The sequence below is a fragment of the Myodes glareolus genome, chromosome 15, assembly GCF_982192425.1.
Source record: "Myodes glareolus chromosome 15, mMyoGla1.1, whole genome shotgun sequence".
NCBI classification, from domain to species: Eukaryota; Metazoa; Chordata; class Mammalia; order Rodentia; family Cricetidae; genus Myodes; species Myodes glareolus.
Window position 1 is genome coordinate 26,856,290 of NC_142040.1, and position 16,773 is coordinate 26,873,062.

A 16,773-nucleotide genomic window follows, 5' to 3' on the forward strand; every position below is an offset into this window, starting at 1 on the left:
CAGCCTATTCTGATGTTTCATGGAAGTGGTTACAGTATGTGCTCTTTTGAGACTAATATCTTTTTACTTAACAGAATATTTTCAAGATTCTTATTTTTAAATTACTAAATAATGTTTCATTATAATGGCATACCAACTCTTGGTATGTAACCTGTGGATATTTTGGGCACTTCTGCTTTTTATTCACTATTAACAATGCTTCCATGAACACTGGTGTATAAATTTGATGTAAATTTAAGTTTTCATTCTTATATCTAGGAGTAGAATTACTAGGTCACTTGGCTATTGTGATAACACTTGGTGGCTGCCTGTTTTCCCAAGCACTTAGCCTCACCAGAGATGTATAAAGTTCTGATTTCACTCATAGCTGTATCTTGTGCTTTATGATTGTGATCTTCATAGTGGGCGGCTTTGCTTTGTATTTTCCTGGTGGCCAGTGATGGTAACCATCTTTGCTTGTGCCTCTGTGTGTTGTGTATATGCATTCAGCTGTTCCTAATCATAGGTTTTGTATTTTTTTTAATTCAGCCAATCACAAATCAAAAATAGTTTTTAAAAAATTGCACCTGGGGCCTGGAGAGTGCTTACTGCTCAGAGTTTGGTTCCCAGCACCCATGGGTGGCTAACGATCGCCTGTAACCCCATCTTAGGGAATCCAAGGTTCTTTTCTGACCTTCATGGGCATATGCACTTACACACCGACACACACCGACACACACACACACGAATAAAGTTACACTTGGACTGAACATGTAGTTATTTTTTTCCTTTCTTGTCATTATCCCCTAAATAATCAAACAAAACAGCTCTTTGCATAGTTGTTCTCCTGGAATTGAGTATTATAAGTAATACAGCAGAGAATCTCAAAATTTAGAAAGGTGTACCTCAGTTATATTCAAATTCTACATCATTTTATGTCAATTTTGATTTGGTTTGGTTTTTTGAGACAGGATTTCTCTACATAGCCCTGCCTGGCCTGGAACTTGCTTTGTAGACCAGGCTGGCCTCAAACTCACAGAGATCTGCCTACCTCTGCCTCCCAAGTGCTGGAATTAAAGGCGTGCACCACCATGCCCCACTTTTTTTTTTTTAAATATCATTTTATGTCAGAACTTGTGTGTCTATGGGAAATCTTGGCTAATTCCTCAGACTTGGGGGAACAGTAACATATCGGGGAGGGGGAACTGTGAATTTGTGTGTGGTGTGTGTGTGTGTGTGTGTGTGTGTGGTGTATATGTGTGTAATGAGTGCGTGTGTGGTGTGGTGTGTGTGATATTGGGAATTGAACACAAGGCCTCACATATGCTGTGTTGGCTTTCTGTCACTAATAGCCCCAGATCCTTTTGTTCTGTTGTAATTTTTAAATACATTTATTTATTTACTTTGTAGGGGAGGGGAACATGTATGTGCTGTGGCCCATGTGGAGGCCAGAGAATAAACTTCAGGAGCCAGTTCTCCCCTGCCATGTGAGGTCCCAACATTGAACTCAGGTTGCCAGTTTTAACAGCATTCCCCTAGCCCTTTCCCCCTCCCCATCACACTGACCCAGTATGTGGGCTGGTTTTGAGACTAAGTTACTTAAACTGGCCTTGAACTCACTCTATAGCCCAGACAGACATTGAGCTTGGAACCCTTCTGCTTCAGTTTCCTCAGTGACTAGGATTACAAGCTTGTGTTACCAGGACCAGCTTTTTTTTTTTTTTTTTGAGAACTCTCTGCTCATATCCTTTGCCCACCTTTCAGTTGGGTTGTCCTGTATTATTAAATTGTAAAGATGTTTTATGTTCCTGATAAAAGTTACTTATTTTTTTTCCATGTTGTAGGATTCTATCACTTTTCTGAGAGTATCCTTTTAGGTATAGAAGGTTTTTCTTTTGCCGAGACTGTCATCAGGCCCTTCTCATTTGTTCCAGGAGGTCGTGTATTGAGTGGGTTATAATTTGATAGTGTAAATGACTTTGAGTTTTAACATTAAAAGATTAAGATGGCCGGCAGTTTTGCCTATGAAACTGTTGAGGAGGTGTTCAGATTTTGCTGTGATTTGTTGGGAACTGTACAGCGTCCATTATAGCACCACATTCGAGTTTAAATGCCTAAGCCGGAGGCTGCAAATACAATGGAAGCCGTATTCAGTAAAGCACATCTTTTAAACTGCATGCCTGTTGAGACGCTTGACTTCCTTTCCCTCAGGTAAAAGATGCCTACTTTCCGCAGCATACGTGGACAGCCACCAGTGGGAAGCCAGAGAGAAGGAGCAATGCCACCTGGGTAGGTGCTGCCGTGTTCTGTCATTTGCAGTCATTCCTCATGTCTCACGTCATGCTCACATGAAACATGCATGAAAAGATACTTTTACGATGACTCAGCTCACGGAAGTACGTTTTATGTCCTGAAAGGAATCTCCTTTGCTGACCCTGCGTTCCTTGTACTGCCCTTGTTATTTGCTGAGTTTGTGTAAGCTTCTTTCTTGCTTTTCATTCATTGTGTCATGTAATTTTCATCCAGCCTGTCTCCATTTTACGGAATTTTATACTTTGTACTATTTTTTTTTAAATTTTTAATCTCATTGTTTTCTTAACTACTATATCATTGCCAAGTGACAGATCTGGAAGAAAGTTTGCCATCTCATGGAAGCCATGAAATGACAGTGTCTTCCCAGGAGTAAGCTCACACTTTACCCTCTGTTCCCCTTCTTCCTTTGTCATAGTTCACAGATGGTGGCCTTTCGTGTAAATGCTACCAAGGCCTAAAAGAAGCCACTGACCCCATAAGCACATTTTACAAATGTACTAGCATACTTGTGACTGCCCTGCCACGCATAGGCCATCGCCAGGACACTGTGGAGTGAACAGAGAGGAGGTGGGGTATGAGACTGTTGGTGTGCGCGTGAATCCCAGTGCTGGCCTAACACTACCCCACCCTTGTGCTTGTCTCAGACAGAGCAGATCCTCCTTTGTCCACAAAGGGCAGGGACATGGCTGTCAGCTCAGACCGCTGTTTGGATGTTTCAGAATGGTCATGGTCTCCCCTGAGCATGTGAGTTGCAGAGTTGGTCAGCAGCTCTGGAAAGGGTGTGTGGGCTGGACCAGCCAAAGCAGAGCTGGGCAGGGTGCGAAGGTATGTGGTCGAGCCCTCCATAGGGAACTTACAGTTTGACTCTCGCTTTAAAGGATTGGCACAGCCTTTTAAATCAGCACTATTTACTCTCTTGAAATTAAATTCAAAGCAAATATGTTTCCATACATAACACTTTCAAATTTATATAATTACCATGATAGAAAAAAGAAAAACAAAGTAATTTGGCATATAGTAGTATTTGGAAATGTATTGAGATGTTTAGGCCTCACCAAGGGTTCGGAAGTAGCTACGTCCTTACATTCTCCATGCATAGCCGTTATATACCATAGTACATTTTTTTGACTTCATTAATTAATACTTTTTTTTCCTATCTTTTCTGTCACTTGACTCCAAAAATGTCATTGACCACATTTTTCGTCCTCTAATACAGGATCCATTTCAGGTTCACATTGCATTTAAATCAAGTCTTCTTTAATTTGAAATTATTCCTTCTCCTTTCTTATTGCTTATGCTGTTCTTACCTTTTTTTAATGGTTAAACTCCAGTCTGCTTTCCCAGGCGCACCACTCTTTGCCGCTGTGACCCTTTCGGTGTGTTGTCTGGATATCTGTGTGCCTGCACTAGCCATGTGAGCTTCCGTCTCCTGGTCACTGTGTCTCATTTCTCCACTGCAGCCTTGGCTGGTTTTTCTCCCTCTTGACTAGTAGCCTAGAAGTAGGGAGACATTAACAAATAGTGATGATATTCTGCTGCTTCTCCAGGTTTCCCTTAGGTTTTTTTCCCATCTGTGCATCTAGCCTGAGTCTGTACCGAGAGGGCCGCAAGGTGATGGTTTTCCAACTCCACCCCCTTCCACACTACTGCTCAGCTCTGTCTTCTGAGGCAGCAGACCTTGCTTTTGTGATTCTTTCTTGTTTATCTGTCATTGACATTTGTTGGTTTATTGTTTTTTTTTTAATGGTCCATTGCTGTCATGAATTATTTAGAAGTCCGGTGCCCCAGCCTGCCTGGCGGTAGTATGAGTGCTTTCTAGTCAGTTTCCATGTTCTCGCTTGCCCCTCCCTCCCTTCAGTGCTCAGTGCGCTGCAGGCCACTGTACTGCCCTTCCCTCGCCCTGCACCTGGCCCTCTTGGGAACGCTCATCCCGTTAGTGGGGAGTGGTATTAGAAGCAGGATGTGGGTGTTAGATGTCCCTTGATCCTTACCCAGAAATAGGTTTCACACCAATTCCTTGCTCTCCATCCATCGGCATGGGTTTTCCCTCGCCTTGCTGTAGTCTCCCTTCTGTGCTTAGATCTTGGCTCCAGGCAGAGGCAGGGATTTGTGGGGAGAGTCCACAGCATTGCATGGTATACCAGTTCTCTGTCTTCTATCCAGAAAGTACCAGCTGTGCCTTCCAGTCATCGTGAAAGTCATAAGTAACCTACACGTTATGTTAAGGCGCCCTCTGCGGTCAGTCTCTTCATAAAAACCGCCATTCTAGTGATAATTCCAGTGTAGCTTCAGATAATTACATAGCAAAGATGTTCTCATGCGCCATACATGAATAATCCACAGTGCTATGGAAATACAAGTAAAGGAATGCTGCATTCTGGGAAAGCTTTTTAAGCGTTTTCCTAGTGGAGGAAAGATGAGATACAGTGGAGACAGCCACTGTATGTGTCTTGTGTTAAGGATAGTTATTAAATCTATTATAGGACACAAATCCAGGGATCTTTGTCCTGGCTACATGAATAAACTATTTATTTTTGTTTGAGAACATGCCAAAGAATGAGGCTAATAATCTGTGACACATAAATATCATGGGGCAGTTGTCTCTTCTCTGTTAAAAACAATACTTGGGAAAGCAGAGTAAATTACTATTTCCTGAACACCTCCAGGCACGGTTGCCCCTCCCCCTCTGCGTCCAGTACCTTGCTACACCCAGTCAGAACTGTTTTCCTACCTTTGTTTTTTGAGGCAGAGTTTCTTTGTGTAGCCCAGGTTATCCTGGAACTAGTTCTGTAGACCAGGCTGGCCTCGTACTCAATAGAGATTCCCCTGCCTCTACCTCTCGAGTGCTGGGATCAAAGGCGTGTGCCACCACCGCCAGGCATGTTACCTGGCGCTGTTGCCTTCCTTTAATGTGATGTGGATTGTGCACCCAAGAACTGTGCCTCAGTTCTACCAGTTTCAGCTGTCCCTGTTCGTGTCTGTAGCCATAAATCGGGGTGTGTGGTGTCTGCCTTAGTTCCTAAACATTCATCCTAGAAATATGTGTAATGAAAAAGTCCTGAGTCCCTTGTGTCTGACCCTGTATATATTATCTGATGTGAACTAAAGTTTGAATTCAGACTTTTTGGAAGAAAAAGGAGCCTTCAGAGATCGTATTTTCCCATTGTGTACCTGCTCCCACCTCTGATTCATACAAGCACATTTTTCTGTGTATGTATCACGACTGCTTGCTTTAACAAGGTTGAAATCTGATCCTGCCTGCTGCCTGCTCCGGGTGCTCCCTGGCTGCATCCCCGCGGATCAGGCCGTAGATGGCAGTGTGGTCCTTTAGAGAAATGCTTTTCCTTCTGCGCTGGGCGCGGACCTATCAGGGAGCGTGCGCTCATGTGGAGCGCCGTGATTGGACATCGCGATGGGAGGGCCGTGAGGTGCTGGTTTCGGGCTCGCTGATTGGAGGAGGGAGGAGGGCCGATATGAGGCATTTGCTCCTGTGGCCTCCCATTGGCTCGGCAGCCGGTGTGTGGCGTATTTGGCGCTGCCCGCAGAACCTGGAGAGGTTCTTGAGCGTTAAAAATGCTGCGTTTCTTTTTTTCTTGAAAGTTGCTTGTTGCATTGCCTTATGCATTCCAAAAGATGCACAGGTCGTAAGCAGTAAATTAGCACAAAGTGAGCACACCCAAGTAGGAGATGGAACATTCGTCTTGCTTTCCTTGGAAACACCTGAGATCCTAACTTGTTTAGGCTACTTTATAAGAGTTTTAAATGAGAAAGTGTAAAGCAGAAAAGATGATAATGTAACGAACCCCCGTTACCCGCTGTCTGGTTCAGCATTTATAAGCGCTGAGCCTTTTTTCCTCTTTCTGCACCCCTACCTAATCCTTTGAATTATTTTAAGACAGGCCCAAGGAAGCAAATAGGGGTGTGGGGGGGCGACAGAGAGAGGAATATGTTTTGTGTATTTAAAAAGAGGTTTTTAAAGACATTGTTATATATATAAAGCATTCATGTGAATATGAAATAACCAGCCTTCGGTATTCCTCACTGTGAACTCAGGGAACCTCTGCCTCCCAAGTGCTGGGACTGGATGTGTGCACCACCACACCCGACCAGTTTCTGGTATTCTTGTTTGTTTCTTTTTCGAGACAGGGTTTCTCTGTAGCTTTGAAGCCTGTCCTGGAACTAGCTCTTGTAGACCAGGCTGGCCTCGAACTCAGAGATCCGCCTGCCCCTGCCTCCCCAGTGCTGAGATTAAAGGCATGCGCCACCACCGCCCACCTCAGTTTCTGGTATTCTTATAAGTACATTGAACAAGGACCCAACTGAAGCATGCCAGTAAAGTTGGTTGTCCTTTTCTTGACGCTTTAATAAAATCTGTTTGTAGAAACATGAAGGTGAACCCGATCTAACAGTTAACAATTAGATTTCATCTATATCCTATTCCCTTTCATCAGACTGCTTAAGTAAATCAGCTACCTAATCATTTCACATGTATTTGATACATACCTCCAAAAGATGAGTATTTTAAGGATAACTCTAATGCCATCATTAAATATTATACATTCACATTTCCTCATATCTTTGATATGTTTTCTTCATTTACAGAGGACTTCCTTGGCACACTTGTGCAGACTGGCCCTTTGTAGATTATCTCACACTCTAGGTTTGCTGACGTCATCTTCTTGGTGCTGTGGGATACGTCTGGTTTCCGTCTGTCCTATATAAACAGTGGTTGTAAATCACCAACATTGTCAGATTCGGGGCTTGTTCTGTGGTTTTGATTTCCTTTTGTTGTAAGTACACCACAGTAACTGCTTACCTCTGTGAGGACACACAGGCATTTGTCTGTCCCTCTGCCAGGTGAAGACCCTGGTGATCCTGCCTGACTCCATTATTTCCTTAGTAGAGCAAACCGTTACTGTTGTATTTCTGTCGTTTGTTCTTTGTTTACTACCAAGAAAAAATACTATAATTTTTTCCTTCATTAGCATTTTAATTGTCCATGATAGAATTTGTACCTAAGAGGCAATTTCAGAATATCCTCTAAAGGTGATTGCCATTATAAACTTGCAGATTTGGTTTTGTGTGTTTGTTTTTGTTTTTCAGAGTTTCTCTGTGTAGCTCTGGCTTTCTGGAATTTACTATATAGACCTGGCTGGCCTTGAACTCAGATCCGCAGGCCTCTGCCTCCCCAATGCTGGGATCAAAGATGTGCGTGGTCAATGCTGGCTAAGAGGCCTCTTTTGTTCTTGGTAACTGTTGTTTCTGCAGAGGCTTTATAACTGAGCATGCTACAGCTGAGTGCTGTTTGTTTTGACTGTTGTCTGTGGAGGCCTTGGCTCCAGACTGCTCTTGATACAGGTCTAGGACAACCTTGACTAGGTCGCTTTGTTACCTTCAGCTGCCTGGCAGTTCAGAGGTGAGTCTGACTTGAGTGTAGTCCTTCTCATTTCCAGGTGTGTGAATGCACAGCTTGCTTGTGCATTTGTCCTTTAGTGATCCGTTTGCTTAACACAGAAGCGCAAATAGAAGAAAATCTCAAAGTCTATACAATTGGCTCCCTTATGTTTTGCTGTTTCTGCTTCTTTTAGTAACTAATATGTTTGGGTGTCTGTGTTCTGTCCTTGTTTGTCTTTTAAAATGGGAGAAACAGAAACACAGTTGCAGCCTATTTCCTGAGCTACTGTGAGTAAAGTAGCAGCCTGTGCTCATTTCTTTAGGAGAAAAGGGCTGCTATTGACCGTGTGGGGAGAAACCACAGCTGACATCCTTTCCCTCTGGGTTGGTAGCTTCCTTCCAGGACCCTTCTTTTCTTCACCGTCTTTCCTTAACACTGAAACCACACGTCACAGTGGCTCCTTTTCTAGTCTCTGTGACTGGCTTTCTGATCACTGAGAAGCTTGCCACATTCTTGAAAATTCTGTTTACTGTGAAGCTATGGTACTGTGGCGTGTGCCGTATTAAAATTAATTTTCTGATAAAGTCATGTAATGACCCGCCTTTCAAAGCCCTGCATTTTGTCTGTAGCCTTTTGGCTGCTGCTCTCCTAGTAAATTTTTTTGCATTTGTTTCCAGTTTTTCTGTGTTCCTATGATTTATACACATAGGTTTTCGGTCATAACCAATCTGGCATTCATTTCTTGTTGGGTGGTATATCTGGACTTATTTTTGGTTATATTTTGTGGTTAGTATTATCCCTTGTCTTTTATTGCTATTGCTTTTACTTTTATTTTTGTTTGTCTTGGGTTGGAAGAATCCATAATGTTAAATATTTCTGCAGATGCAAAAGGCCAAATAAGACCAGATTAAAAACAGATAAATGCAGGTTCACTGGGTGTTGCTCCTGGGTGGATTGCCTGTCCCAAAGAACTGGGCCAGAGAAGTCGCATGCCTGGGCTAAGGCAGGGAGGTTTTATAGATCTTAGACAAAGGGTGATGTTGTGCCAGCCCAGAGTGGGGACTGTGCCCAACTATAGTCCAAAGCCAAGCCCCTGGGTGGGGTCTTGGATGGACTGATCCTGTCAGAAAGGTGGTCTGCCCCTGCTGCCCAAAATGCAGACTTGGGCTTGGTGCCTTTCCTTTGTTCAAAGTTTTCTTAGTGCAGTTGGGGCTGGGGGAAGTAGGGCAGATGGGGTTTCCCAGCTTGTGCAGGGGAGAACAGGGGTTCCAACAGAACAGCTATGAAGTCCACACATTTCTTGCAGCTCTAGGAAGGCTCAGTGCATCGTCAGGGCCGTGGGTTGATTGCTGCGCTTCTCTAAGGTTGTTGCAGATTAGTCCTTGATGGAAGAGCCAGTCCGTGATTTCTGTGTGCTTGATTCTGCTGCTTTTTACTCATGGCTTAGAGGGAAGACCAGCTAGGGCATGGAGCTTAGTGCAGGAGAAGACTGCGGAAACAGTCTCGGGGTCCAGTGTCAGGAAGACGTCTGAGCTGCTGTTGAAGCACAGGCGGAGAGTTCACTGCCCTCCTGCCTCTCTGCAGACACGGTGGGATTTATAGTCCGGTCGCCTCTACCTAACTTGTCCTTCTAGGCACTGGCGTGCTAGAATGATGGAGAGTCCATCCGAAAGGCAAACATGCATTTCCAATTTTAATCCAAATTGGAATGTGCCTTTATTCTGGCCTAGCTGAGGAGCCACTTCCCACAGGATGATGGCAGATGGTGGGGTGGCCTGCAGTCTGGAGGACTCCAGGAGTGCCATTGAGGGGCTTAACTCCTGAAATATAGAGTAAGTCATTTTCCTGAGTAGCATTGCCTGTGCTCACTTCCTGCCTAGACACGTCTTCTGAATTCATCTAACGCTCCTGTTCATTGTGTCCTGACTCTGACCTGCTTGAGGCCCAGGGCATCCTTCTTATTCAAAAGGGGAGGTGTCACCTGGCTGGGAGCAAGTACTGAAGCTAGAAGTCTAAGGGCTCCAACTCCCCACTTCCAAGTTCATTGTCCTCTCTCTTAGCTACCCACCACTGTGACACATTCCTGAGGAAGACAGTTTTAAGGAAAAAGAGTTGATTGTGTTCCCTGGCCTCAAAGATCCCGTGGTTTTACCTGTCTCTGGAACTGTAGTGATCACTTGATCATGGTGGAAGCACACGGCAGAGGAAGCTGCTCACTCACATGACAGGGAAGCAGGAAGAGCCTCCGCACCTCTGCCCCACCTCCCTTCTCATGGGTGGGCTAGAGCTGGTTTGGGTTTTACATTATTTTCGCTCCCCTGCTCTAAAGGTTATATCCTCTATTTTTTTATTTAAGATTATTGACCTCCGTCTTCTAAGATAATTTTTAGTTCCCAGGAGGCAGCTGGTTTGGGAAAGTGCTTGCTGGGAAAGTGTGAGAACCTGAGTTTGATCCTTCAAACCTAGTGAAGAAGCCAGATGTGTGGGTGTGTGTGGGTAGTGCGGGAGGGGTGCGCTTGGAGAGCTGACTCAGTGGCACAGAGCACTTGCTACTTTTACAGACAGACAGTCTGGTTTGGTCCCCCACATTCACCTGTGGTTCACAACCACCTGTAACTCCATTTCCACTGACCCTGGCACCCGCCAGACATGAAAGAACACGGTACACATGCATACATGCAGGTAAAATACTACACATAAAATAAACAAATCTTAAAAAAAGAAGATGGGTGTGCTGGTGCATACCTGGGATGTCAGCACTGGGGAAGTAGCAACATGGATCCCTGGGACTCACTGACAGCCAGTTCAGCCGAATTAGCAAGCTCTAGCCCAGTGAGAGACCCTGCTTAGAGAAAAGTGTGGACAGTGCTGAGGATCTGAATGACACTGGTGTGGACCTGTGACTGCCACACACATTTCTAGGCCGTGCACATGAGAGCATGCACACACAGACACACAAAACCCTCGGCTGTTTTCCCATCACACATCACTTCACCTCATTCTCTTCATTTACTTTTTTGGACATTAAATTAAATTTATTTCAGAAATTGTTTTGTTTTCAGTGTCCCTAATAGCATCCCTATTGCATTCTGTGTAATTTTGCTCCAGTCTAACTTTCAATTCACTGGTCCTCATTTATGTCTAACCTGCTCCTCAGCTCACCGTTTGCTTGCTCGCTTGCTCTTGGAGACAAGCTCATGACGTGCAGTGCAGCTGTCCTCACACTTGCGCTCCTCTTGCCTCCGACTCCGGGGTGCTAGTATTGTGGACAGACAGCACTATGCCTGCTTTTATTTCCTGTTCTGTCTTAGCTATCCTTTTCTTTTGAGATTTCTTGCAGTATTTACATAAAAACAAGCCGTGCCTAAAGCACACAGTTTAATACATTTTGGCAAATGTGAGCTCTGTTTGACCTTACACACCACAGCCCTGTCACCCTCCAAAGGCAGTTTTCCCTGAAAACCCTTCCCTCATTTCTGCTCAATACCCAGGCTCCCAGGAAATGATTGATATGCTTCTTGTCATTTAAATTAGTTAGCCATTTTTAGATTTTGTGTAAAAGGACACCCTTTTGAATAAATCCTTAGCTAGGCATATTTTGAAGGCTTCGGAGGCACCAGGGCTGACTTGTGCTTTAGAATGCTCGGAGACCAGCAGTCCTTGTTTATAGGGTCATTATTTTCCAGTTTCTCTTCAGTACAAATGCAGCTCCAGCCTGACTGTACAGGAGCCCACAACCAGCCTCACCTTTTACAGAGACTTGATTGTTAACCTCGGGTGCTGCCCATGATTAAAACCAAGCTCCGTGCCACAGGGTCTCCCTGTGCCCTGGGGTGACTGCCATTGATTACTTCCTCAAGCCCTCCAAGTGTCAGTTCCATGTGCCCTCTGGCAATTGCATCTACCTTTTTCAAAGCTCAGTTTTATATGTGAAAAATAATTACTATTTAAGTGTTTTAGTTTTATAGTAAGAAGACTGATTGAAACAATATAGTTCACCTTATTTCAGAAATAGAATTTCTTAGTGTTTTATTTGAGCTTAGACACCACATCCGAATCCTGCCTCTCTCCCTCCATAGTAGTTCTTACACATCTCGCAGTCTTCTCAGCCGGCTGTACCACCAGCTGCTGGCTCTGTTGCTAATAGACCTGGATGGCCCTGCAGGTCATCATGGTTTTCTGCAGGCCTATAGAATATGGAGGGAGGCCTGGAAATTCACAAGTTTGTTTCTGGTTTTGTTTTTATGTCTTTCCCCTACTCCCACCCCCAGACAGGTTTCTCTGTATAGCCCTAGCTGTCCTGGAACTTTCTTTGTAGAGCAGGCTGGCCTCAAACTCAGAGTTCTGCCTGCCTCCACCTCCCAGTGCTGGGATTAAAGGTGTGGGCCACTACCACTCTGCTTAACAGTTTTAGGGAGTTCAGTCCATCATTATAAAAAGTCAGGATCCTCACTAAAACCTTTTATGTCCTTAGATCCTCAGTGCTATTGCTGTCTTCAAACAAGAACACTTTACTACTATCTTATGTTCGTCTTCTAAATGTATTTCCACATTGTGTACTTGAAATTCTGCTAAATGAAGAATTCTTATTTCAGGTCCATTTCCCCATAGTCCATAATGTTCACAACCACTAGCTTCAGTGTATATTCCTGGGGAGCTAAGAACCTAGCAAAACAACACCTTTGGCACAGCCCATTGAACAGAACTTGGGCATCTGTTGGCCCCTCACTAATGCATAAAGTGTGACTTTGACTGTGGAAGGCCACAGTCCAGAAGCCTGTGGTGCTGGCCCTCCATACGCTGCAGCTGCCCCGCTTTCCCGGCCTTCCCGCCCTCTGCTGTTTTCTGCCTCATTCATCACACCAACACTGTAACGTGAGGTGATTGGTCACATAGTGTGTTTGCAGCGAACCTTTCTGACTGCAGTATGTAAATGTTAGTCATCAGATGCTGGCTCTGCAGCTGTTGCCTTTATTGAAGCCCTGGCCAATTCCACTTGACTGAAGATGCCTGGGTGTGAAGGCTTCAGATAGGCTCTGGTTACCATGCTTGGAGGTGATCAGCGAAGCCGTCACAGTCCTGGGATGGGTGAGATGCTGCGTGTAATGTGAAAAGGATGTGGGAAGGGAACTTGACGGCCGTTTCAGTTAGGCCAGTAGCTCCTGATCCTGGCTTTGCTTGCTTGTTTGAATACAATATATTGATCAGTAATGTAAGAGTAGTCATAATTACAGACTTGATAGCATGAGAGAGCTGTTTGGTATCTAATTATGAGCAAGTTCACTCGACAGTGTTGATTTCCCTGATAGGAAGGGGTTTAAGGATCTGTTGGAAGGTTTTGTAGATGCTATAATCACCTGTTTCAATATTTTTTTTAAAAAAATCTCTAGATTTTTCAGTGAAATGGGTTTGAATCATGAGCAGAGAATGAGGGGAGCTAGAAAACACTGTAGAGTTGAGAAGCAGTGGTGTGAGGTGACGTAAACCATTTGGAGTGTGTTGACTAGGATCGCAGGTGACCTTAGGGTCTGGGGTGAGTCTGACAACACACGTTATAAGCGTTCTTGTGGATGTTCTGTTGAGAGGAGCCAACTCCTGGGTAGTGGAGGCTACTAATCAGGAAGGATAGTCTAGGGAACTCTGCTTTGTTAGGGAATATCTGCAAGGCCCTTGGTTAATGACCATTACAAAACCTCTGGAGTCGCCAGCCTTTGACTGCTGGGGGGTAACAGTGGCAGGTCCCCATGCCTGCCCCCGCATCTAGTTTCTTCTTGTGGAGTTGGACAGACATGATACTTTGCCTTTCCTTACAGTGGTACCTTATTGATCCATTTTTTTAAGAGCTAAATTTGTATTTTTTAATTATTATTTTGCATTCTCTAGTTGAATAAATCATTTAGAACTGTGACTAACATCAGTTGTCCTCAGTTTCTGAAAAAGAGCAAGAGTGAGCCTGTTTTGATACTGACTTTGTCATGTTCGCAGCCATCTGGCAGGAGTCGAGTCTGGTGGATTTTCCTGGAGAAATGTGTATATTTAACACAGTCCTTTCTCTTTGTCTTCACAGCTGATCTTGCTTCATTAATGGACAAAGCATATGAAAGGAAGTTGCCTGTTAGTTCTTTGTCAATATCTCGGGTAAGACCCTTTTAAAAGAAAGTAACCTGTTAATTCTTTAGCAGTGTCGCAGGTAAGAACATTTCAAGTGTGTTTTCAAAGAAGGAAACAAGCAAGGCTGTAGACAAGGCAGTGTTGTAGAAGTAGTGGTCACCATGGGAACTGTCTTCCCACAGCGTAGTATGTTTTTATAATTACAACAGATATTGTATGATGTAGTGGCTGAAACAAAAGGAAATAAGCATACCAGACTCAAGTTAGCAATCACTGATTTTTTGGGGGGGGGTCTGGTTACATTATTTCATATTTTTAAAGTTACTATGTCCTTTGAGATCTAAACGTGGGTTTGTAGCTGACCACCATCTATGGAAGAATGGCTGCTGACGTCAAACTGACTGCTGCTAGGTAGCAGGGAGGAGATCGGGCCAGCAGTCGGGACCAGCCATGATAGCGCCACTCTGGGCCCTTCTGTGGCGGTCGCTCTTCTAGTTTCTCGCCATGCGTCACGTGTATTCATTTGCACAGGAGCGTGGTGTAGGTGAGGCACAAATGATGAGGGAACTCCAGATCCAGCACAGCTTCTAGACAGAGAGGTGGGAGCATCAAAGTCCACTTCTGTTCCCCTATCAGATGTGCTGGTCTCGTCTCTATGGTGACTCCAGGTCACAGGCTGGAAGTGGCAGGCTCCTCCAGTGGGAGGGGAAGGAGAGCTCTTGCCTTCCAGTCCTGTCCTTCCTCTGTGCCTTTGACCCTCTTCACAGGGAGGCAATTCCACTGTCCTCACTTGAGTTTAAGGACTCCTGTCTGTCAGAGTGGAGAACTAGGAAACCCTGGTTTTGAGGGTGGCACCTGTCTGTGGACTGTAATGTCTGGTTTTTGTTCCGGCAACACTTGGAACTTCACCGAGCTTTTGTGTGGGTTCATGCTCCAGCCTGAGACTCAAACTCCTCAGGGCGGAAGCCTGTGGCTGTTTATACAGATGGAGCAAGGAAGTCCCAGAGGGGATGTGCCATCTGTTTGTGCCACAGCAAGCTCTCAGGAGAGCTGGTTCTCCAGCACAGGGCCTGTGTTTGGACCACATGTTATCTGCCCTTTAATGGATTTCTAAATCAAACCCACAGGTCCTGATTCTTTTTAGAAAGTCTCCTTTTTTTCCCCTTCTCTCTCTCTTTATGAGGTTCTGGTTACACTCTCAGCATCCCTGGGCTCTTTCTCTGTCTTCCTGCTTCTGATTGCCCACTTGAGAGCAGAGTCTGTCCTTGGATAATAGTTTCTGCTCATTCAGATCATAGGTAAGGAACATACTCACAGATTTTTCCACCTTTTCTCAAGTGCTGGAGATTGAACCTAGAGCCTCATTAACGTTAGTCAAGTGCTCTTTACCGGTGAGCTGCATCCCCAGGCCTGATGCTTACTAGATTTTATAGCTTGAAGGGAGCCTCCAGTCCTAAAGCGATTGTTCCATATCAACTCTAAAGTCAGAGTCAAAGTGGTTACACCCCGAATTCTCTACACTTAGATGCTATGTTCTGAACAGTATTGTTCCAGCCTTTAAAGTCCCCACGATTTCAGCTCCGTATTCCATGTGTTTGGAGGGAAGACAGGGACAAAGGTGATGATAGCTGTAAATAATACTGTGCAGAGCTCTCCTCCAGCTTTTCCTGGGTGCTTTCCTGTTGTTGGTTTTGTTTTGGACCAGCGTTGTGCTATATACATAGAGGAGAAGCTATGGTATCTGATTTGTTTTCACCAGTGTGACAGGTTTTCAGAAAGGAACCATACCATGGGACCATCATTCCAATAAAAAGAGTACATGTCTTTAAAGATCAGTGTATGAACTTGACCAAACGTGGAATAATTTATATTTAACAGAGTTTTTTTTTTTCCTTTAGTTTGTGGACAACATTTCGTCTCGAGAAGATATAGATTCTGCAGAGTACTATCTTTACAAGTAAGCTCCCTGCCCACTTCTGCTTCACACCCACTTCTAACACTGGGTGTTTTTCTTCTTTCGTAGTCTGAGAAGTGTGTGTGTGTGTGTGTGTGTGTGTGAGTAATTGAACCCAGTTGCATGTGGTCTAGAGCCTTAACAGAAGATTCATGTAGTTGCTTATAGCAAGGAGCTGCTTGTTCGTCCCGGCCGCCCAGAATCAAAGTAATCACACAGAAACTATATTCATTAAATCACTGCTTAGCCCATTAGCTCTAACTTCTTATTGGCTAACTTACATATTAGTTTAACCCATTTCTATTAATTTGTGTATTGCCACGAGGCTGTGTCTTACCAGGTAAAATTCCCAGCATCGGCGGCTCCATGGCATCTCTCTTTGACTCTGCCTTCTTCCTCCCAGCATTCCATTTAGTTTTTCCCACTTAGCTCTGTTCCTCTACAGCTCTGCTATAGGCCCAAAGCAGTTCTGTTATTAATCAATGAAAGCAACACATAGACAGAAGGACCTCCTACACCAGTTGCTAGTATCTGTCTTTGTGTAGGCCATGTATAAGACTATTGCTTGCTCCAAATCTACACTGCTGTGATTTGGCATCTCGTCATTTGCTTTAATCAAAACTAATGTTTTTATTAAGGTATCTTTTTTTAAAAAATTCTGTTCTTTTCTTTATCAAGAAAATTAGCTTATTTTCTCAGCTTCTTTGTTTTTTAAGAAACATTTTTTTTGTGACATAGTGGATACTTTTATGTGTGTGAGAATCAGGTAAACCAGACAAGGAGAGTGATGCTTGTTCATTGTCTGAATGTCTGCTTCCCAGCCTCGGAGAATGTACAAAACATATTAGGGCCTCAGAAAAGCTTCTGTAAACATTGGCAGTTAGAAACTGTGAACTCCTGGAGTTTCTCTCGAGTAAAGTCAGAGGTTAAGCTTAGATACCAAAGAGCTGATGCTCCGAGGTAGGCCTTCTGTGATTGTTGGGCTAACACCTTACAGAGGGACTTTTGACCTCTCAAAATG

The 16,773-nt window shown here is 44.2% G+C and overlaps 1 protein-coding gene across 1 annotated transcript in view; it reads left to right on the forward strand.

Annotated features, from left to right (window-relative positions):
* The window catches only part of Mrps27 (mitochondrial ribosomal protein S27), an 81,210-nt gene that overhangs the window by 3,552 nt on the left and 60,885 nt on the right, over positions 1-16,773 (forward strand). Inside the window, exons 2-4 of the mRNA XM_048441550.3 lie at positions 2,191-2,268; positions 13,755-13,825; positions 15,697-15,755. Of these exons, the coding sequence (XP_048297507.3) occupies positions 2,191-2,268; positions 13,755-13,825; positions 15,697-15,755 (208 nt within the window). The remainder of the gene's footprint in view (positions 1-2,190; positions 2,269-13,754; positions 13,826-15,696; positions 15,756-16,773) is intronic.